Here is a 23,624-nt window from a genome sequence, read left to right as displayed (position 1 = left end):
AAAGTTTGATTTATGATTATTATTCTGTCCCATTACTTTTGGTTCCTTAATAAGTGGGAGGCACATATGTAACTGCTGTAATTCCTACACCGTTCACCTGATTTGGATGTAAATCCCCTCAAATTACAGCTGACAGTCTGCAGGTAAAGCACATCTTGTCGGTTACATTTCAAATCCATTGTGGTGGTGTATAGAGCCAAAAATTTTAGAATTGTGTCCATGTCCCGATATTTATGGACCTGACTGTATGTTGCTAGGGTACTAAAATAAAATTTCTTTCTATTTCCTGGAAACAGATCCTCAATTGCGGAGGACATATTGATGCATTTCGCATGTCATCCACATTTTTGCAGACCCATTGACTACAATGGGACCACGGACCGCATTTTGCGGAATTACAAAATATGGACATGTTAATAGACACTGACCCTAAGTTCACACTTGCGCGTTTTACAGCGCGTTCGAACGCGCTGTAAAACGCATAACCGATGCAAACCAATGCTTCCCTATGGGACTGGATCACATTTTCGCGTTTTACAGCGCGTTCGAACACGCTGAAAAATGCCCGACGCATAAACAAGTTCTTAAGCTTCTTTGGGGCGTTTTGTCGCGCGTTTGCGGCCATAGGACACTGCTGTCAATCACACAAACGCGCGTAATACGCGCGTTGACTATGGACAAAAACGCGCGTTAAACGCGCATATCAAATACGCTCAGGTCTGAACCCAGTGTAAGGCTACCTGCACATAGTGCAGATTTATGTGCAGAAAATCTGCATTAAAGCAGCAGCAAAAACACAATAAAAACATAAATCCACACTATTTATCACAGCTTTTGTGCATTTTTATGTGTTTTTTGTTGCAGTTTTTTTTGTTTATTTTAACAACCCCATTGCAGTCTATGGGGAAAACCACTCTACACAAGGTCGGTTTCCACATGTGCAATGTGTACCTGAGATTGGGTAAATTGTTCTCACTTTGCTGGTACTGTATTAGGGCTCATGCACACGACCATATGTATTTTTTGGTCCGCAAAAAACGGATCCACAAAAAATACGGATGACATCCGTGTGCATTCTGTATTTTGCAGAACGGAACAGCTGGCCCTTCATAGAACAGTCCTATCCTTGTCCGTAATGCAGACAATAATAGGACATGTTCTATTGTTTTGCGGAACGGAAATGGAATTCAAACGGAGTAACTTCCGTTTATTTTTGCAGACCCATTGAAATGAATGGTTCCATATACGGTCCGCAAAAAAAATGGAACGGACACGGGAAAAAAAACGTTTGTCTGCATGAGGCCTTACACAGGTTTTTATATGCACAAAAATCCCAAATAACCTCCCATGTAATCCACAATGTGTGCAAGTATCCTAAGGGCTGCATTGCGAACCCTTAACACGCTGTGTAATTGGCAGGTGACCCGCAATGAAAAGGGTTGGAAGATTTGGTTTGACCGTGACACCCCTGAGGAGGAAATCATTCCTGAAGGCTACAATAATTCCCTGGATAGTTTCCATAGACTTTTACTTATAAGGTACGAATAGTTCTACCATTATTACTCCTGGCAGAGGCGTGCAGAGAAATCATGAAAATCATAGGGCCCCAGAGCAAAGGTCAGAATTGAGCACCTACATGGCTAAATATTTAAATACATACAGATGCATATTGTAATTTATTTTGCGCCACTTAATTTTTTTGTAATTACTAAATGAAATATACTTTTCTATTATCTTTAAAAAATGTCCTGGTATATATAGAGATATATCTGTACATATCAGTACATTGTGCAAAGGAAGAGTCAGAGAAAATCCTTCCATCTACTACAAGTAAGCCTGTGGCTGAACCAGTAAGATTTCTGCCTCCCAGACAGCAGCTCCTGTGTTCAAGACCAGGCAGAGAATCTGCCACCATGGTATTATCTGCAGTAGTACAGGAGTGGTACTGCCAATAAGGAGTCCAAATTACTATTTTTTATTCTCCGTCTGCCACCCCCATTCCCCTGCTGTTAACAGCCAAAGCTGTGCTGAAATACAAATCTGATATTGATGACCTATCCTAAGGAAAACCTCTATAATTTGTTTCAGACGGTGCTGATTCTGTTTTCTGTATAATGTTCAAATTCAGCAGATCACCATTACTTGCAGCATTGGCAGGTTAGTGTCACGGACGTTCCCGTGCCAGGTACCAGGAGATCGGAGAGACTGGCAACTCGTGGGTTAAAGTGACAATTTCACTGTGGCTCTTATTGTGTCTGTGTTTTGGTGAATGCCACATCCCTTGCTTCAGGTGTTGCTTGTTGGTAATTTACCTTTCCTATAAGTAGCCGCTTCTCACTCTTGGAGGTGCGGTTTATAGATTTTCTTCCTGCCTTCTAACTAGCTGGTCGGTCGTACTCTGTGCTGCTTCTGGAGTTGCCAGTTTTCTACTTTCAGATAAGTCTTGTCTGTTCTTATTGTTTTGTGTTTGTTATATTCCCTGTTGTATCTGGGCCTGAGACAGAGACTTTAATTCGTCCATCTGAGGAGGAAGGGGTTGTCTCTGGTCCTAACCTCATTCCAGGGTCTTATAGGGAAATCAGGGCCTAGGTATACAGCATATGAATATTCCTACCTTCAAGGTCTATTCATATTGATAGGTAGTTAGGGCCCGGATTAGGGTTGTTTAGGAGGTGACCTGTTCCTTCCCTAGTTTCCAGGCCCAGTTACTGTTCCCCTCCCTCCTGTGTTCAGTGTGGAGTTTTCCCCCCCACACTGATCCTGACAGTTTGCTAAAGAGAACAGCCCAGATGCCAGATACAGTGCTGTGCTCACCATGGAGGCAGACCATGTAACTGCTCTGGACCTGAACTGAACTCCTTTTCCTGCTTCCTGACATAGATCTATTTTCCTGCAGCCACCACTAGGGGTAGCTCAGTTCAAAGCTATTTTACAGCTTCTATTGAGTTCAATGGTAGCAGTATAAATTCCAATGCACTGAGCTGCCCCCTAGTGGTGGCTGCAGGCAGACAGTTTTAAAATATGCAGAGATTAAATCTAATTTTAAAAGCCCATAACATGAGGATAGGCTTATTACCTGCTTATGGATTCACACCACCATGTTTTTAATGTATATCTGAATAAAGCTGCTTAGCTGGGATTGGATTTCATGACTTGTGGACTTTCCATCTTCTCCTGATGCCTGTGGGTCTGGTCATTCATATGGCAGTCAGACAATTTCCTTTCATCTACACCACTTTTAGGATATATTGTGTGAAGGTTGATTGACAGCTTTATTGGGGGGTGGGGGGGGAGATTTAGCAAAGTATGTATGCCACCTGTCTGGTTTAAATACATTACAAAATATGGTGGTCAGAAAGCTCATCATATTTATAAAGTACCTGTTCCGATATTTGGAAGGCATATGTTAACCATACGTCACACTACAGCACAAAATCATACAAAAGACAAGTAAACCTAACAGCTCTTAAAGTGCAGCGTAGCTGTGTCCTCCGTGGGTGCGGTGTGGCTGAGACTTGTGGTGGTGCTGGTACATGGCAGGTACTTGTGAAGGTAGTGATGGTGCATGGTAAAATAGGTATTTTGCAGCGAGGTGAGGCAGTCGTCATTCCTGTTGTCTCCCCCTGTATAGTGTGTTTCTTCCTCAAATTACAAACACAGGTAAGGCATGTGGACACCATTGAGATGAGCCCGTGCTTGGGACCCCTCTTCCACCTAGAATGGGGAGTCTTGTATTCCCTGGTCACTCATTCATCTGAAGGACACCATGTCATACATCTCCTTCCACAGCGACGGTTTCACCCACCGTCAGCGGATACAAGGAGGAGGAGAGACTAGAAAGCAGGACTATGATAGGAACAGTTTTACCCTCTTATAGAAACACAAATGTTTGCTGTTAATGACAGCAAGCAGAGATCATGAAAATGGTGATGAACTGAGACACAAAGAATGTTAGAAAGTTACGGAGCATTACATCCTATTTACACAAGAGTGGATGAGCCCCGCGACCATGAGTACAGGGTGATGTGACATCTGGAGGCTCCAGTCATATATCATTTACAGAATGTGACTTCATTTAACCACATACAAGAAATCCTAGACGTCACTGGATGTAATCGGGTATCTTTTCATCGAACAGGTCTTGGTGTCCGGATCGCACTCTATTTCAAGCTCGGAAATACATTACTGATTCCCTACATGTGAAGTACACAGAACCCGATGTTCTCAACCTTGCAAGCACTTGGGAAGAAAGCGACACTCGTACTCCACTCATCGGCCTCCTTTCTGTCGGATCGGACCCCACAAATCAAATTTATGCACTTGCCAAGAAGCTAAAGCTTAGTGAGTATTGCGGGGGTGGAACTGCTCATATCAGATGTAAAGATGTAAACCTTCATAAAAGCCTGCTCCTATAATGCACAGTAGAAGGGGCAGACATGGGTGTGATACACAGGAAACGCATACTGGACGCACTGCAGCAGCTTCTGTAGCCTAATCTATACAATAACACAGGCCCTTCTGCACAGAGCAGTGCATGCACTGGACGCCACATGGTCCCAACATGTCTAGTGTCTCCAACAGATATACAGATTCAGATTTGTTTTATCTTCAGTGAAGAAAATGTTCACATAAAAGCCTGTATAATAAGCAGATACCATACAATTCGTCAATAAGTGCACACAGAGAACCTGAGATGTACAGTCGTGGCCAAAAGTTTTGAGAATTACATAAATATTGGAAAAGTTGCTGCTTAAGTTTTTATAATAGCAATTTGCATATACTCCAGAATGTTATGAAGAGTGATCAGATGAATTGCATAGTCCTTCTTTGCCATGAAAATTAACTTAATCCCAAAAAAAAACCTTTCCACTGCATTTCATTGCTGTCATTAAAGGACCTGCTGAGATCATTTCAGTAATCGTCTTGTTAACTCAGGTGAGAATGTTGACGAGCACAAGGCTGGAGATCATTATGTCAGGCTGATTGGGTTAAAATGGCAGACTTGACATGTTAAAAGGAGGGTGATGCTTGAAATCATTGTTCTTCCATTGTTAACCATGGTGACCTGCAAAGAAACGCGTGCAGCCATCATTGCGTTGCATAAAAATGGCTTCACAGGCAAGGATATTGTGGCTACTAAGATTGCACCTCAATCAACAATTTATAGGATCATCAAGAACTTCAAGGAAAGAGGTTCAATTCTTGTTAAGAAGGCTTCAGGGCGTCCAAGAAAGTCCAGCAAGCGCCAGGATCGTCTCCTAAAGAGGATTCAGCTGCGGGATCGGAGTGCCACCAGTGCAGAGCTTGCTCAGGAATGGCAGCAGGCAGGTGTGAGCGCATCTGCACGCACAGTGAGGCCAAGGCTTTTGGAAGATGGCCTGGTGTCAAGAAGGGCAGCAAAGAAGCCACTTCTCTCCAAAAAAAACATCAGGGACAGATTGATCTTCTGCAGAAAGTATGGTGAATGGACTGCTGAGGACTGGGGCAAAGTCATATTCTCCGATGAAGCCTCTTTCCGATTGTTTGGGGCATCTGGAAAAAGGCTTGACCGGAGAAGAAAAGGTGAGCGCTACCATCAGTCCTGTGTCATGCCAACAGTAAAGCATCCTGAGACCATTCATGTGTGGGGTTGCTTCTCATCCAAGGGAGTGGGCTCACTCACAATTTTGCCCAAAAACACAGCCATGAATAAAGAATGGTACCAAAACACCCTCCAACAGCAACTTCTTCCAACAATCCAACAACAGTTTGGTGAAGAACAATGCATTTTCCAGCACGATGGAGCACCGTGCCATAAGGCAAAAGTGATAACTAAGTGGCTCGGGGACCAAAACGTTGACATTTTGGGTCCATGGCCTGGAAACTCCCCAGATCTTAATCCCATTGAGAACTTGCGGTCAATCCTCAAGAGGCGGGTGGACAAACAAAAACCCACTAATTCTGACAAACTCCAAGAAGTGATGATGAAAGAATGGGTTGGAATCAGTCAGGAATTGGCCCAGAAGTTGATTGAGAGCATGCCCAGTCGGATTGCAGAGGTCCTGAAAAAGAAGGGACAACACTGCAAATACTGACTCTGCATAAATGTCATGTAATTGTCGATAAAAGCCTTTGAAACGTATGAAGTGCGTGTAATTATATTTCACTACATCACAGAAACAACTTAAACAAACATCTAAAAGCAGTTTAGCAGCAAACTTTGTGAAAACTAATATTTGTGTCATTCTCAAAACTTTTGGCCACGACTGTACACGTGTACAGTACAGTGCTAGCGGAAATGGTTTCATAACACCAATCAGGGAAAAATCTATGCACATGATCTATGAGTTATAATTCCAAACAACTTGCCCTAGAGGGGTTATACATAAGGTACACTGCAGGCAAGGCTAGGAGGGAGGAGGGATGTAATGTACGTACGGCAGCTGCCTCAGTGTCAGGGACGTTCTCCTCCTCACATTTCTGTTTTTTCATCCTTTGTGCAGTATTCTCATATATATTAACCACTTCTCTAATAAAGCATGTAGGGCCGTATCAATGGGACCTGGACAAGGCTTCCAAGCATGCAGGCTTCTCCAGATGTCTATGCAGCAGGTGAGCGTGTGCTACATAAGACAAGGTCACAACAGCACCAGAACTCTGTGCAGATGTAGCAGAGCTATTTATCTACATTGAGGTTATGAGTGTGAACAACAAAAACAGATCAATGGCAAATTGAGCTCTGCTAAGTCTGGTTGTCACCAAGCTGCATAGTGGAGAGGAATGGATACTACGAACAGCCAGATGGAAAGTGTTATCTGCGATATGGAAGCAGAGCAAACAGCTGAGGCTGCGGACGTCATACAGATGAGAACATACTTCACCCACGCATTTCATGTTATTGCATTGCTTCTGTGTGCTTCTAAGTGACACGACTTCTCAGCGGGGAAATATTTAATATCATTGGGGATTTTCTGCACACATAACGTATATGAGCGTGGCCGCAATTATTACATTATATACAGCAGTATAAATCACATACCAGCCTGTAGTTAATGCTCTTAACTCTTCCATGTCCCAAATAGCAAAGTGCATCTTAGCTGCAATCACTGTGGCAAGCAGTACAATCTATTGCTCCCTGGTATCAGTCATTTTTGGCTAAAGAGGACCTGTCATCACAAAATGCAATGCAATGTGAAAGCACCATGCTGTAGAACAGGAGAAACTGAGCGGATTGATGTATAGATATAGATATGTGTGTGTATATATTGTAAGGGATCTCTCTCTCTCACAGGGGGTTGCAATCACAAATTTCTCCTCTGACAATGGGGTTCAAGTCCAATGGTGCTTTATTCTGGCACCTCAGCACCAGCACACACATAAACATACACCAAAATAAACACCTGCCCGTCCGGGCTCTAGCTAATACAGAGCTCTTCTCCCTGGCAGTTCACACACAGGGTCTCCGGCTCTTACCCTCTCTGTAGGGTCACTGCAGCATACTCAAGTTGTGTGCAATAGGTGTTTCTGGGTGATGTAGTGCAATAGACACTAACCTGAGCAGCTGACTCTCTGCAAGGGCAGGTATAGGTAGGGAATAGTTCGTGACGCCAGTGCCAAGTAAACGGTGGCACGCCGTTTGCGGATGCAGGAATAAATTGAGGAAACGTAGTTTTAAAACAGAACTTCAACTTTAGTAGTTTGCAGGCAGAGACAATATTGGAAACGCAGTTCCTCAGCATACAGTCGATTTTGCAATTCGGTCGATGCAGGCAATTCAGTACAGTAGGGTAATTACAGAGTGTTGAACACAGGATTTGCAGCAAAGGAGCTTGCACTCTAACTCTGTCTGATCCTGGAATGTAGCAATTCTTCACCAAGGCCCATTAACCTAAGTCTGGCTTTATCTCCTTGATTATGGCTTAAATAAGTACCTCCTCTGTTTCTCTCAGTACCTCTGGCTCCTCTGATCTTTGCCTCAGTCTCTCCTAGCTTCTGAATGGTTCCTCAGGCCCTTAGGCTAAGATGTTCCTGCTTCTGCATATGGGTATTCAGGAGGGAATCTTCTCCTGAACAGCAGGCTTCAGGCCTGGACTTGTCTCAGACATTGTCTAATCTCCAACTGTAGCTTACTGAAACTAGACTCCGTCTCCCCTTGCACTTCCCTGTCTGGCCTTTATATAACCTAGGGCTCCCTAGCTCCCTCTATGGACTAGAAGTAGGAATGACACCCCTAGCAGGCCTGTAAGTGCAAGTTTCAGTGACAGGAAAATACACACATTACATTACATTTTATAAAACTGACATATACCAACTTCTCCATAACTAAGGAGGGACGACAGCACACCAAGTGACACTTTGGTAGTGACGGGTATTACAGTTCCCGTACACTACATACCCCACTGCTTTAAGCTGAGTACGACCTCGTACTCCATCATGGGTCGCCCAACTGGAATCTCTACCTGAAATAGAAAATAGAGACATGCAGGCATACATACATGTAATTCATCTGCATTTACATTTGCATCAGGTCCAATTGGCAAAGGTGAAGGGTAGTGACAAGGGGCGTCGTTCTCTTCTCTCAGGATAGTGAATGGAACGGGGGCGCTGACCTGGCACAGCGTAACATTATAACCAGGATAGTCCATGACAATGAATAAGTCCATGATAAAACAGTAGAAAACGGTATAAAAGTTCTTGGAGGCTCAAATAACAAACATGAGTCCGTACCCAGGTCATTTCTTATTAAATCACAGAGGCTCTCATGCGGTGGAGTCCATCTCTGGGCACAATACTTTTAAAAGAATAAGAATCTCAGAGGCTCAGGTACTTTTGAGTCTGTCTCCGGGCACGGTTCCTTAGTATGAAGTTGCACAACAAACGGACAGCAAAGACAAGTGCTGTAATACCCCTGATCAACCTGAAAAGGGGGTGAAGGGTAAAAGGTGCAACAAAGGAACAGGCACAACTTGGCGTGGGGTAACAAAAGCAGGCAGGAGGTCCTGGAAACAAACGCGGCCTTGCTGATTTTGTGATTTCAGTGGTCAACACCTACCACTGAGCCGTGGACAAACTGGCAGCTGCAACAAAGGACCAGCAACATAGGACTCCTGTCCTGGAAGGGTTAACATCCACTTCTTCTGAAGAAATAAATCAAAGGCCTAGCAGGCTGATCACAGTGGCATATTGTAGCTACTTGGCTCTGCTGGCAGGTACCGTCTGTAGTAGTCCTCTACAGGAGGATGGGCCCACATGACTGTATCAGGGGGCAGCTGCAGGGTAAAGGGGCCCCTAATAGGTATTGGCCCCATAGGCCTAGGGGTGAACCCTCTGGTGGGCCGTGCCGGCCCTGGCATAATCACTGCAGGGTGTGACATGCTTGGCACCGCCGCAGCAAGCGGTCCGGTGCTCTGGGTGCAGCAATTCACGGCAATCGCGGGTCCGGTCTGGGGCACTGACGGAGCGGTGACAACAGAAGGCGGTCGGCGGGTGGTGACAGGCACCCTTACCTCATCCTTCCTCGGCGGTGTCTGGATCCTGGCGGTGTAGGTCTTACGCAACTCCCGCAACTTCTCCTCCAGCCGGACGATCTGCTCACCGATACTTTCTGTGTCGGAGTCGCTGTTCTCTGCTGGCGCCGCCGGCGCAGGTACAGTCACCGATGACGCAGACTCGGCCTCTTCAGGTTCTGGACTTGCATCTGGTCTCCGTCCCATCCGGATGTTCTCAAAGGTAGCACTAAGTCCTTTTAACTGTTCCAGCTCAGATATTGTCTTCTCCCGACGAGGCAGCTCGGGGGAAGGATAGGGGCTCACCCATTTCTCCAACACGGTTGGCTGCCAGAAGACGTTCGGCCCGATGAAGGAGCTCCGCTCCTGAAAGGCGTGATGGGCCGGCTCTGGAGAGCGTTCCGGTTCTCGCTCGCAGCCAGAGTAGTCTTCTCTGTCTTCTGCCTCCCAATCCTCAGGTGCTCGCTTGGGACGGGTCACAGCAGTCGCATAAGGGCCTCGCAGGCCCTCGGCAGGGGTGTACTCCACTTCCTCTCCCTCGCGGAGGCTGTGCTGGTACGAAGGGAGGTAGTCTCTTTTGACAGACCTTCGATTGACATAGAGGTCTCTGCCAGTAAGATAGTCCTGAATAAACCCGTAGCCACGGGGTTTGTCAAACGACAGCACCACTCCCTTTCTCCTTTCCAGGCGGGGTTGGGTGTGCGTATGTTTCTCATGTATAGTCTTGGTGAGTTCCTCATAGACGATTTTAGTCTTTGTGTTCCGCTTGATAGCGGCCTCTCGGATCTCCGCCATCAGGGAGGACCATTTGAAGGATGGCTGAAAAAAGTCCCTCCACGAGCCATAGTAGGGCTCGGGTTCTTTCTCCCTTGGGCGGCAGGCGGGTTGCTCCGGTCCCGGAGAGTAGGCCGGTGGAGCCTCCTCTAGCTCTACACCGATGTCAGTCATCTTTTCTTTTTCAGGTGCGGACGCTGCAGCAACACTCTGTTCACAATCCAACATGCTCGATCCTTCTGAGGAGAGCGATAGGGTCGCGTCAATTAGAGTAGCCAGCTCCTCCCACTGCACTGGGGAGCCGCCCCCCAGGTATTCCAGTATATGGAAGGCGGTGTCCATGCTGGCAGACATGCAAATGTCCAGATAAGCCGTGGCGCCTGCCCTTGACCTTCTTCCCGCTTTTTCCTCAGAAAGGCGCCAATTTTTCCCGCCTTTTCGGGATGAAGGTGACGCAGCAGTAAATTCAGCAAGCTCAGCGGCCATCTTTAGGTACAAACGCTGTCTATTCACTGACGGCAAGCAGGAATGTTTAAAGTCCACAAAACCACACTCCAATGCGGCGATTTTCTTCCTCTGGATAGCGCAATACTGCACAGCGCTTTTTAGAAGTTTTTGACACACTTTGGGTATGATTTTTAATCCACAAAGTCCACTTGAATAAAACAGGAAAATTGTCACTTTGGTCACAGGGCAACGGTATAAGGCACAAAGTTCACGCTTCTTGCACTAGAAAGCGTGCGTATCCTGTTCGTGACGCCAAAAGAGAAGTGCAGCATACTCAAGTTGTGTGCAATAGGTGTTTCTGGGTGATGTAGTGCAATAGACACTAACCTGAGCAGCTGACTCTCTGCAAGGGCAGGTATAGGTAGGGAATAGTTCGTGACGCCAGTGCCAAGTAAACCGTGGCACGCCGTTTGCGGATGCAGGAATAAATTGAGGAAACGTAGTTTTAAAACAGAACTTCAACTTTAGTAGTTTGCAGGCAGAGACAATATTGGAAACGCAGTTCCTCAGCATACAGTCGATTTTGCAATTCGGTCGATGCAGGCAATTCAGTACAGTAGGGTAATTACAGAGTGTTGAACACAGGATTTGCAGCAAAGGAGCTTGCACTCTAACTCTGTCTGATCCTGGAATGTAGCAATTCTTCACCAAGGCCCATTAACCTAAGTCTGGCTTTATCTCCTTGATTATGGCTTAAATAAGTACCTCCTCTGTTTCTCTCAGTACCTCTGGCTCCTCTGATCTTTGCCTCAGTCTCTCCTAGCTTCTGAATGGTTCCTCAGGCCCTTAGGCTAAGATGTTCCTGCTTCTGCATATGGGTATTCAGGAGGGAATCTTCTCCTGAACAGCAGGCTTCAGGCCTGGACTTGTCTCAGACATTGTCTAATCTCCAACTGTAGCTTACTGAAACTAGACTCCGTCTCCCCTTGCACTTCCCTGTCTGGCCTTTATATAACCTAGGGCTCCCTAGCTCCCTCTATGGACTAGAAGTAGGAATGACACCCCTAGCAGGCCTGTAAGTGCAAGTTTCAGTGACAGGAAAATACACACATTACATTACATTTTATAAAACTGACATATACCAACTTCTCCATAACTAAGGAGGGACGACAGCACACCAAGTGACACTTTGGTAGTGACGGGTATTACAGTTCCCGTACACTACATCACTTCATCTCCGCAGTCATACACAGAGGGTTGTCTTATCCCTCCTTGATTATAGCAGGGCTCTCCTCAGCTAAAGGGAATACCTGTAGTGGACTAGGGGTGTGGACTGAGAGACCCCCACTACCGACCTGTCTCCCAGTCTAAAGAAATCCGGCCCATACGACTTAACAATCTCCAGAAAGCTATGCCTCGCTGAAGCAGCACCACTACTGGATTTCCGTTATCTCACCAAGCTAAACTGTAATACACATCCCCACCATACCTCTACTGTGCACTTTATCACAATATATATATATTTTATTTTTATTTTTTCGGGAAAAGATTCAATAAAATCTGTATGTTATACATTTATCTACTTTTTTCACCCTCCGTGAATACGTATCGGTACAGGTGGGCGGGGTTATCGGTGACTGATGGCATTGTATGTATAAGTGTGCATACAGCTGTCAGTAACTGATCGCCCCTCCCCCTCCTGTACCAATATTTACTAGAGGTGAAAAAAGCTAAGATATAAATGTAGAAATTATAAGTTTTACTGAATCTTTTCCCCCCAAAAATAACTTTAAAAAAAATGTTTTTGTTCACAGTCGTATGAGGTCCTGCTTTTTGACAGATAAATTGTACTTCCTAGTGGTATCATTTAATGTTTCATACAATTAATTGGGAAGCTAGAAAAAAAAATTTTTTGTAGTAGATTTAGAAAAAAAAAAATTTGCACCATTGTTGTACATATTTCATTTATCAGAAAACATGATCTATGTCTCTCTCCTCTCTCTTCAGTCTCCCTGCAGACTGTCAGCGCGGCCCCCGCTCCTCCTCCACACTGAGACCATAACCGGGGGAAGGGGTGACTGATTTAACCTGCTCTCTCTCAGGCTGTATAGCAGCTAGAGATACAGATGTAGTAGATTTAACACACATGCTTAACTAGATGCCTTAACTTAGGCTACTTTCACACTAGCGTTCGGGTGTCCGCTCGTGAGCTCCGTTTGAAGGGGCTCACAAGCGGCCCCGAACGCATCCGCACTGCCCTAATGCATTCTCAGTGGAGGCGGATCCACTGAGAATGCATCCGCCTGCCAGCGTTCAGCCTCCGCTCCGCTCAGCAAGCGGACACCCGAACACTGCTTGCAGCGTTCGGGTGTCCACCTGGCCGTGCGGAGGCGAGCGGATCCGTCCAGACTTACAATGTAAGTCAATGGGGACGGATCCGTTTGAAGATGACACAATATGGCTCAATCTTCAAACGGACCCGCCCCCATTGACTTTCAATGTAAAGTCTGGACGGATCCGTTCAGGCTACTTTCACAGTTAGAAATTTTTCTGTTATAATGCAGACGGATCCGTTCTGAACGGATGCAAACGTCTGCATTATAGGAGCGGATCCGTCTGATGAAACATCAGACGGACCCGCTCCGAACGCTAGTGTGAAAGTAGCCTAAACTAGTCGTGTTATGCCTACACCTTCAATTACTTTTCAGTGTTTTTTGTGATAGGGTATCACGATGAGTTAAAGGGGTCCTCTCACTTCAGTAAATGGTGTTTATCATGTAGAGAAAGTTAACACAAGACACTTACTAATGTGTTGTTATTCTCCATATTGCTGTCACGGTCATTTTAGTGTTTGACCGTGACGCGGTTGCCGTGCAGACTCGTTGCTTGTGGCAACGTGTAGTTTGTGTGTTTGCACGTGCACTTTCCTTTTATATGGTGTTTTCCCTGTTTTGGTTGGCACGGGGGTTAATTACTAGTGGTGTGGTGAGTGTGACCTCAGGCCTCCTTATACACTGCTCAAAAAAATAAAGGGAACACTTAAACAACACAATGTAACTCCAAGTCAATCGCACTTCTGTGAAATCAAACTGTCCACTTAGGAAGCAACACTGAGTGACAATCAATTTCACATGTTGTTGTGCAAATGGGATAGACAACAGGTGGAAATTATAGGCAATTAGCAAGACACCCCCAATAAAGGAGTGGTTCTGCAGGTGGTGACCACAGACCACTTCTCAGTTCCTATGCTTCCTGGCTGATGTTTTGGTCACTTTTGAATGCTGGCGGTGCTTTCACTCTAGTGGTAGCATGAGACGGAGTCTACAACCCACACAAGTGGCTCAGGTAGTGCAGCTTATCCAGGATGGCACATCAATGCGAGCTGTGGCAAGAAGGTTTGCTGTGTCTGTCAGCGTAGTGTCCAGAGCATGGAGGCGCTACCAGGAGACAGGCCAGTACATCAGGAGACGTGGAGGAGGCCGTAGGAGGGCAACAACCCAGCAGCAGGACCGCTACCTGCGCCTTTGTGCAAGGAGGAACAGGAGGAGCACTGCCAGAGTCCTGCAAAATGACCTCCAGCAGGCCACAAATGTGCATGTGTCTGCTCAAACGGTCAGCAACAGACTCCATGAGGGTGATATGAGGGCCCGACGTCCACAGGTGGGGGTTGTGCTTACAGCCCAACACCGTGCAGGACGTTTGGCATTTGCCAGAGAACACCAAGATTGGCAAATTGGCCACTGGCGCCCTGTGGTTTTCACAGATGAAAGCAGGTTCACACTGAGCACATGTGACAGACGTGACAGAGTCTGGAGACGCCGTGGAGAACGTTCTGCTGCCTGCAACATCCTCCAGCATGACCGGTTTGGCATTGGCTCAGTAATGGTGTGGGGTGGCATTTCTTTGGAGGGCCGCACAGCCCTCCATGTGCTCGCCAGAGGTAGTCTGACTGCCATTAGGTACCGAGATGAGATCCTCAGACCCCTTGTGAGACCATATGCTGGTGCGGTTGGCCCTGGGTTCCTCCTAATGCAAGACAATGCTAGACCTCATGTGGCTGGAGTGTGTCAGCAGTTCCTGCAAGACGAAGGCATTGATGCTATGGACTGGCCCGCCCGTTCCCCAGACCTGAATCCAATTGAGCACATCTGGGACATCATGTCTCGCTCTATCCACCAACGTCACGTTGCACCACAGACTGTCCAGGAGTTGGCAGATGCTTTAGTCCAGGTCTGGGAGGAGATCCCTCAGGAGACCGTCCGCCACCTCATCAGGAGCATGCACAGGCGTTGTAGGGAGGTCATACAGGCACGTGGAGGCCACACACACTACTGAGCCTCATTTTGACTTGTTTTAAGGACATTACATCAAAGTTGGATCAGCCTGTAGTGTGTTTTTCCACTTTAATTTTGAGGGTGACTCCAAATCCAGACCTCCATAGGTTAAAAAATTTGATTTCCATTATTTTTTTTTGTGTGATTTTGTTGTCTGCACATTCAACTATGTAAAGAACAACGTATTTCAGAAGAATATTTAATAAATTCAGATCTAGGATGTGTTATTTTTGTGTTCCCTTTATTTTTTTGAGCAGTGTATAACTGGTGTGTTGGAGCCTGAGGTCATAGTTTGCTCCCTGGCTGAATGTGGTGTCTGTGTGAGTCCCCCTTATTTATTACATTGATTCCCTTTACCCTTTGACACCGCACGGTGGGGGGTTTCCCCCACTCCCCGTCGTGACAATTGCTTCATTTGCTGGCGGGATTTATTTTTCCATCACATTATACACTGCTGGTGCTTTTTCCTATAGTGTACGGCCACGGTTTTATTTGTATCTGCAGTAGTTCTCCTGTGATAGGGCGGAAACAAGGGATCACCGATGATGCACTTTCCTGGTCTTACAGATGTCACTCCCTTAGGCCTTTTGCTCATGACCGTATTTTCTAATTACTGGTAATTCAGAAGTGATTTCAGTGAGGCTGTATCAACACAAAGCCTTGTTTATCGTGAAATCACTGCAGAATTAAACATGCTGGACATTGAAAAGACTGTAGTCTCTGCAATCTGTGTAAGTACGCCATGACAGAACATGGCAGCATCCGTACACTGATAGTGAAGATCACACATACAGCAGAGAATATTTATCTAATATAGATGAATGGAAAAGGTTGTACAGTTCTTATAAACCTGCATGACAGAATGAAAACGCCCATTCTTTACACTGCAGGCGAAAGCCAGAAAACTTATCTCACATTCTCAAGGAAAGTCTTGCAGTGATTTTCTTCTGACAGATGCTTTGTCCCCTGTAACACAGGGAGGATGGGTCCTGCTCCAAAACTGTCACCTGGGCCTGGAATGTATGGAGAAATTGCTAGACACCATAGAAAGCTCGTCAGCCGTCCATGAGACGTTCAGGGTGTGGATGACGACGGAGCCGCACAGACAGGTCCCCGTAACTCTACTGCAGGTATGCATCCTGCCGACTGCCTCCGTTCTGTGTGCACATTGTGGGTTTATTACAGAAACAAAGCCAAAGGTCAAGAGATGGAAATGTGAAATAATCTCGTCAATAGTGAGATGTTGGAGTCTTCCCACTAGGAAGTTTTATAGCATTTAGGGCTTATTCACATGTCAAGGAATCACCGACACATTATGTCCATGTTCTCCACGAACAACATGGATCCAATGACTTTAATGTGTCTATTCTCTCATCAGTTAGACATGCACTACTTTGGTTCATGATCGAACTAAACATGACCATTGAAGTCTACGGGTCTGTGAAAACCACCAACAGAACATGGGTGGCATTCCTGTTCTGTCTGTGATTTTCATGGATTGTTGTTAGAATATGCTCTGGAAGCTGATTTTCAGCCTATCAGTGTACGTGTAAGGGCCCGTGGGCGTGTGCCGCCCATTCCGTGCATTGGAGACCACAAACTGCGGTCCCCAATGCACGGGTACCATCCGTGTGGCTGCCACAGACGGCTGCAGACCCATTCAACTTGAATGGGTCCCTGATCCGTCCGCACTGCAAGAAAATAGAACATGTTCTATTTATTTATTTTTTGCAGTGCAGAAGCACGGCAAGAAAACCACGGACAGAAAAGCACTCAGTGGGGTTCCCTGCCTCCGTTCCGCACCGCACCTTCCGGATTGTGGATCCATTGAAGTGGTTTGGTCTGCATCCGTGATGTGATGCACAAATGGCTGGTGCCTGTATATTGCGGACCCGCTGTTTGCGTGCTGCAGTATGGGCACCAGCCGACTACGATCGTGTGCATGAGCCCTAATACGGATGACAAACAGACCAAACACAGACCCTTCACAAACATCTTCATGGTGAAACACTGGCACAGACGTGATTTAGGGCTCATGCACAAGAACATATTTTATTTCTGTGTCTGTTCCCAAAAAACGGATCTACTCCATGTGCATTCCATTTCCGTAGGCCCATATGTCATTTCCGCAAAAAAATAGAACATGTCCTATTATTGTCTGCATAACGGACAAATCACAGTTCTGATAGATACGGACATCAGAAGTCCAGTCAGTCACTACTGTAATCGAATTAACCACATTATCACAGAGCGCCTTCACCAGGGAAAAACGTAACCTTTACTAATAATGATTCTAAGGAATTCCATCATGTGCCATAAAAAGCTATTTTTCATTTAGGCTGGGTAGGCTATGGAGGGAAGAAAATACTTTGCCCTATAAACTGATGGCCCTGCCTACCAAAACGGAATGGTCGAGGGCGATCCTGTGTCAGGAACCTCCTAATTAACCCTATATGTCCCTGACAAGGGATAGATACCGCCACCCAAGAAAAGACCTATTATAACTGCTGTCCAGTGTTGATTGTCAGTGGTCAGATTATAAATGAAAAATTACATAATATTATCGCACATATTACACATATGCTCCTATTATATCAGATGGCGTCAATTCTGATCACCAACATGCAAATGGAGCACATGTCATATGTCCCAGGAATGCAGAACTTAGTCCAGACGCGTTTCTCTGAAACATTCAGTTCATCAGGGGACCAACGCATAACGGATAGGACTGTTCTACCAGGGGCCAGCTGTTCTGTTATGCAGAATACAGAATGCACACGGACGCCATCCGTATTTTTTGTGGATCCGTGTTTTGCGGACCTCAAAATACAGGAGCAGCCAGGTGGTTGCTGTGTGCACAGGGAAATAAATGGCAGCCAGTAGAGAAGAAGATGGTAACGCATCAGACTTGCAGGATCAGAATACATACAGTGTTTGTAGTCGGTAACCGTGGAGATACATAGGTCAGCATAACAGCTGTATGCACAGAATGATAGGAGCTTTCTAATCAAGGCTATATGCAAAATGTGTGACCACTTTTTTATTTTAGATGTAACTGAGCAGTAAAAAAAATTAAATGCAAAAGTCTACATGCCTCGACAGATGACAATCTCATGTTTCCCTACAGACATCTGTCAGATTTACCAATGAACCTCCCCAGGGTATGCGGGCCGGACTGAAGAGGACATTTACCGGGCTCAGTCAGGATTTACTGGACGGCAACCTCATGTGGAAACCACTGCTGTACACTGTAGCATTTCTACACTCTGCTGTGCAGGTTATATGACATCCATACAAGCATGGTCCGCTCTGCACCATATGTAACTGCATGACAGGGAATACTATTCAGGAACGGAAACAGTGAAGAAAATGCAGAATTTGGATCCATTCACACGTCCACAAAATGGGTCCCCATCCGTTCCGCAATTTTGCGGAACAGGTGTGGACCTATTCATTTTCAATGGGGCCGGAATGTGCTATCCGCATTTGCGGATCCGCACTTCCGTTCCGCAAAAAAATAGAACATGTCCTATTCTTGTCCACAATTGCGGACAAGAAAAGGCATTTTCTATGAGAGTGCGGCGATGTGCGGTCCGCAAAATGCGGAACGCACATTGCCGGTGTCCGTGTTTTGCGTGTGAATTGAGCCTTAACGTCCATTCACACATACGGACGTGTGAATGGACCCTAGGGCTCAATTCACACGTCCGCAAGTGTTGTCCACACCCGTTCCACAATTGTAGACAAGAATAGGCATTTCTATGGGGGTACCGGCAATTTGCGGATCCGCAATGCACTACGGACGTGTGAATGGACCCTTATTGCAATGGATTAAAAAGGCTGTGTCACCAGGATCAACCCTATTAAACCAGGAGTTGACTGCAGATAAAGCCGATGGCACCTCCACTTCCGGTTCAGTGATGTCACCAGTGTGTGCGCACTATTCATCTTCGCAGCTTGGCAAGTGACAAAAGACGTGGTGCGTGCGTGCCTTGCTATGGGACCAGTATGCAGGTCCAAGAGATCAGCGCTAGGTTCACGTCTAGCACTGTCCAAATCCCCCTGATGCACCCCTAGAGTAGACACTCCATAAAAGTGACCCCATCTAAGAAACTACACCCCTCAAGGTATTCAAAACTGATTTTACAAACGTCGTTAACCCTTTAGGTGTTCCACAAGAATTAATGGAAAATAGAGATAAAATGTCACTTTTTTGGCAGATTTTCCATTTTAATATTTTTTTTTCCCAGTTACAAAGCAAGGGTTAACAGCCAAACAAAACTCAATATTTATGGCCCTGATTCTGTAGTTTACAGAAACACCCCATATGTGGTCGTAAACTGCTGTATGGGCACACGGCAGGGCGCAGAAGGAAAGGAATGCCATATGGTTTTTGGAAGGCAGATTTTGTTGGACTGGTTTTTTGGACACCATGTCCCATTTGAAGCCCCCCTGATGCACCCCTAGAGTAAAAACTCCAAAAAAGTGACCCCATTTTAAAAACTACGGGATAGGGTGGAAGTTTTGTTGGTACTACTGTAGTCTAGGGTACATATGATTTTTGGTTGCTCTATATTACACTTTTTGTGAGGCAAGGACAAGAAATAGCTGTTTTGGCGCCGTTTTTTTTTTTGTTATTTACAACATTCATCTGACAGGTTAAATCATGTGGTATTTTTATAGAGCAAGTTGTCACGGACGCGGCGATACCTAATATGTATACTTTTTTTTAATGTAAGTTTTACACAATGATTTCATTTTTGAAACAAAAAAAATCATGTTTTAGTGTCTCCATAGTCTGAGAGCCATAGTTTTTTCAGTTTTTGGGCAATTGTCTTAGATAGGGTCTAATTTTTGCGGGATAAGATGACGGTTTGATTGGCACTATTCTGGGGTGCATATGACTTTTTGATCACTTGCTATTACACTTTTTGTGATGTAAGGTGACAAAAAATGGTTTATTTAGCACAGTTTTTATTTTTTATTTTTTACAATGTTCATCTGAGGGGTTAGGTCATGTAATATTTTTATAGAGCCGGTGGATACGGACGCGGTGATACCTAATACCTTTTATTTATGTAAGTTTTACACAATAAAAGCTTTTTTAAAACAAAAAAAATGATGTTTTAGTGTCTCCATATTCTGAGCCATAGTTTTTTTTATTTTTTGGGCGATTGTCTCAGGTAGGGGCTCATTTTTTGCGGGATGAGGTGACCGTTAGATTGGTACTATTTTAGTGGGCGTACACCTTTTTGATCGCTTGCTGTTGTACTTTTTGTGATGTAAGGTGACAAAAAAATTGTTTATTTAGCACAGCTTTTATTTTTTACGGTGTTCATCTGAGGGGTTAGGTCATGTGATATGTTTATAGAGCCGGTCGATACGGACGCAACGATACCTAATATGTCTATGTCTTTTCCCTATTTTTGACAATTTTTTTAACTTTATTTTTGGAAAAGGAGTTTTTTTTTTTTTTTACTTGAAACTTTTATTTTTTTTTGTAAAACTTTTATTTTATTAACTTTTTTTTTTCCACTTTATTATTTGTCCCACTCTGGGACTTCAACATTACAGGGTCTGATCCCTGTTTCAATGCAGCACGATACATCTGTATTGTGCTGTATTGAACTGTTAGTGTCTTACACTGTAAGACGCTAACAGTTGCCTAGGAGACCCAGCCTGGGGGCTGGGCCTCTTAGGCCTCCGTACATGCTTGGCTTGGGGCTGCCTTGGCAACCATCGAGTCCCCGCCACAGCAGCGCGGGGACCGATGGATGAGGTGATGGAGCGCAAACCTCCTATATGCATATGAGGGGTTAATCCACCGGCATCGGCGTTATCGCCGATGCAGGTGGATGCAGCAGGGATCCGGCTGTCACTAACATCCGGATCTCTGCTGCTGATCGCGGCACCGCACGTGGGGGGGAGGAACGACTGCAGGACGAGAACGCTCGTCCTCTTGCGTTAAGTACCGGCGATTTAGGACGAGCATTCTCGTACTGGGTTGTTAAGGGGTTAAACTAATAACACACAAAGAATTAAATGTTACCATGTTTTTATTGAACACACCATGTAAACATTCACAGTGCAGGTGGAAAAAGTATGTGAACCCTTGGATATAATAACTGGTTGAACCTCCTTTGGCAGCAATAACTTCCACCAAACGTTTCCTGTAGTTGCAGATCAGACGTGCACAACGGTCAGGAGTAATTCTTGACCATTCCTCTTTACAGAACTGTTTCAGTTCAGCAATATTCTTGGGATGTCTGGTGTGAATCGCTTTCTTGAGGTCATGCCACAGCATCTCAATCGGGTTGAGGTCAGGACTCTGACTGGGCCACTCCAGAAGGCGGATTTTCTTCTGTTTAAGCCATTCTGTTGTTGATTTACTTCTATGCTTTGGGTCGTTGTCCTGTTGCAGCACCCATCTTCTGTTGAGCTTCAGCTGGTGGACAGATGGCCTTAAGTTCTCATGAAAAATGTCTTGATAAACTTGGAAATTCATTTTTCCTTCGATGATAGCAATCCGTCCAGGCTCTGACGCAGGAAAGCAGCCCCAAACCATGATGCCCCCACCACCATACTTCACAGTTGGGATGAGGTTTTGATGTTGGTGTGCTGTGCCTCTTTTTCTCCACACATAGTGTTGTGTGTTTCTTCCAAACAACTCCACTTTGGTTTCATCTGTCCACAGAATATTTTGCCAGTACTGCTGTGGAACATCCAGGTGCTCTTGTGAAAACTGCAAACGCGCAGCAATGTATTTTTTGGACAGCAGTGACTTCCTCTGTGTATCCTCCCATGAAATCCATTCTTATTTAGTGTTTTACGTATCGTAGATTCGCTAACAGGGATGTTAGCATATGCCAGAGACTTCTGTAAGTCTTTAGCTGACACTCTAGGATTCTTCTTCACCTCATTGAGCAGTCTGCGCTGTGCTCTTGCAGTCATCCTAACAGGACGGCCACTCCTAGGGAGAGTAGCAGCAGTGCTGAAGTTTCTCCATTTATAGACAATTTGTCTTACCGTGGACTGATGAACAGCAAGGCTTTTATAACCCTTTCCAGCTTTATGCAACTCAACAATTCTTAATCGTAGGTCTTCTGAGAGCTCTTTTGTGCGAGGCATCATTCACATCAGGCAATGCTTCTTGTGAAAAGCAAACCCAGAACTGGTGTGTGTTTTTTATAGGGCAGGGCAGCTGTAACCAACACCTCCAATCTCATCTCATTGATTGGACTCCAGTTGGCTGACACCTCACTCCAAATAGCTCTTGGAGATGTCATTAGTCTAGGGGTTCACATACTTTTTCCACCTGCACTGTGAATGTTTACATGGTGTGTTCTATAAAAACATGGTAACATTTAATTATTTGTGTGTTATTAGTTTAAGCAGACGGTAATTGTCTATTGTTGTGACTTAGATGAAGATCAGATCACATTTTATGACCAATTTGTGCAGAAATCCATATCATTCCAAAGGGTTCACATACTTTTTCTTGCAACTGTACAATGCACACAGCATATACAGTACAAGAATGGAAGAAACGCAGTGTCTGATAATGCCAGTGGGAGATGTGTGCACCAGGTGTGACCTGTCGTCACTGACACCGTTTGGCAATTTTGAGGCGTTTTGTGGTTTTCAGTGACTGTCCTCTAAATCTGAGCTTGTGTTTGTCAGGAAAGGCGCAAATACGGTCCTATCGGCTGGAATATTCCATATGAGTTCTGCTCTGCAGACTTCACGGCAAGCATTGAGTTCGTGCAGAATCATTTGGATGAAAGTGGCATCAGGAAAGTAAGTTTGTCCGTGTACCATGTTCCAAAATGAGTAAAAATAAAATCCCAGGATAAAAAACATGCAAGCCCACGACCCTCCCATTATGTGAGGATGGAATGTACAGTTTTGCAACATTTTTTTTTTATTGATTTAGTGCAAAGAAAAAAGAAGCAACTTTGAAAATTGTGTTTATTAACATTTTCCTAATGTTATGTATCTAGAGCTACTCTGCAAACCTATGCGTCTCCATAGTAACAGACAACAAGCAAACCCTGTGTGGCCTGAATCTGCAGTCTTCATTGTGTCCCCACCTCTGCCGAATACACAATATATTATAAAATGTAGGGGACAGATATGAATGCACTGGGTCTGTTACTGCAGAGGCACACAGAAGCTGTAGACGCATTACGAAAGGAAGTAGAGGTTGTCCGACATCTGAAAAAATGTTGTGTTGGTCGGGGCATGGGCTGGGAAAAAAAACGAAAACATGTTGCTATGTTTGGACAGTCCTACAGCATGTGCACCAAATCAGCGACATCCCAGGCACACTGTGGACACATTGGCCCACATTTACTATTTGTGGCAGTACCTGAATTTTGGTACATCTTATTTTAGACATTTTTATGAATCAAGTAAACCAGTAAGGATAATCCACTGCAGCACATCCTCTGAGGGGGCGTGGCTTAACATGAAAGGGGAGTGGCTTCTCTGGAAAAAAACATGGTTTAAGATGAGCCTTATTGCACAAAATTCTGTCACAGTTATATATTAAACTCTAAGGTACTGCCAGAATCAGGCCTAAGAA

At 45.1% G+C, this 23,624-nt stretch overlaps 1 protein-coding gene across 1 annotated transcript in view; it reads left to right on the top strand.

Annotated features, from left to right (window-relative positions):
* Positions 1 to 23,624, top strand: part of DNAH8 (dynein axonemal heavy chain 8) — a 622,089-nt gene that overhangs the window by 565,378 nt on the left and 33,087 nt on the right. The window contains exons 83-88 of the mRNA XM_040430275.1: positions 1,420 to 1,538; positions 4,139 to 4,341; positions 6,518 to 6,591; positions 16,018 to 16,170; positions 18,168 to 18,317; positions 22,721 to 22,837. Of these exons, the coding sequence (XP_040286209.1) occupies positions 1,420 to 1,538; positions 4,139 to 4,341; positions 6,518 to 6,591; positions 16,018 to 16,170; positions 18,168 to 18,317; positions 22,721 to 22,837 (816 nt within the window). The remainder of the gene's footprint in view (positions 1 to 1,419; positions 1,539 to 4,138; positions 4,342 to 6,517; positions 6,592 to 16,017; positions 16,171 to 18,167; positions 18,318 to 22,720; positions 22,838 to 23,624) is intronic.

The sequence above is a fragment of the Bufo bufo genome, chromosome 4 (genome assembly GCF_905171765.1).
Source record: "Bufo bufo chromosome 4, aBufBuf1.1, whole genome shotgun sequence".
Lineage (NCBI taxonomy): Eukaryota > Metazoa > Chordata > Amphibia > Anura > Bufonidae > Bufo > Bufo bufo.
This window is presented reverse-complemented; position numbering and strand designations above follow the sequence as displayed.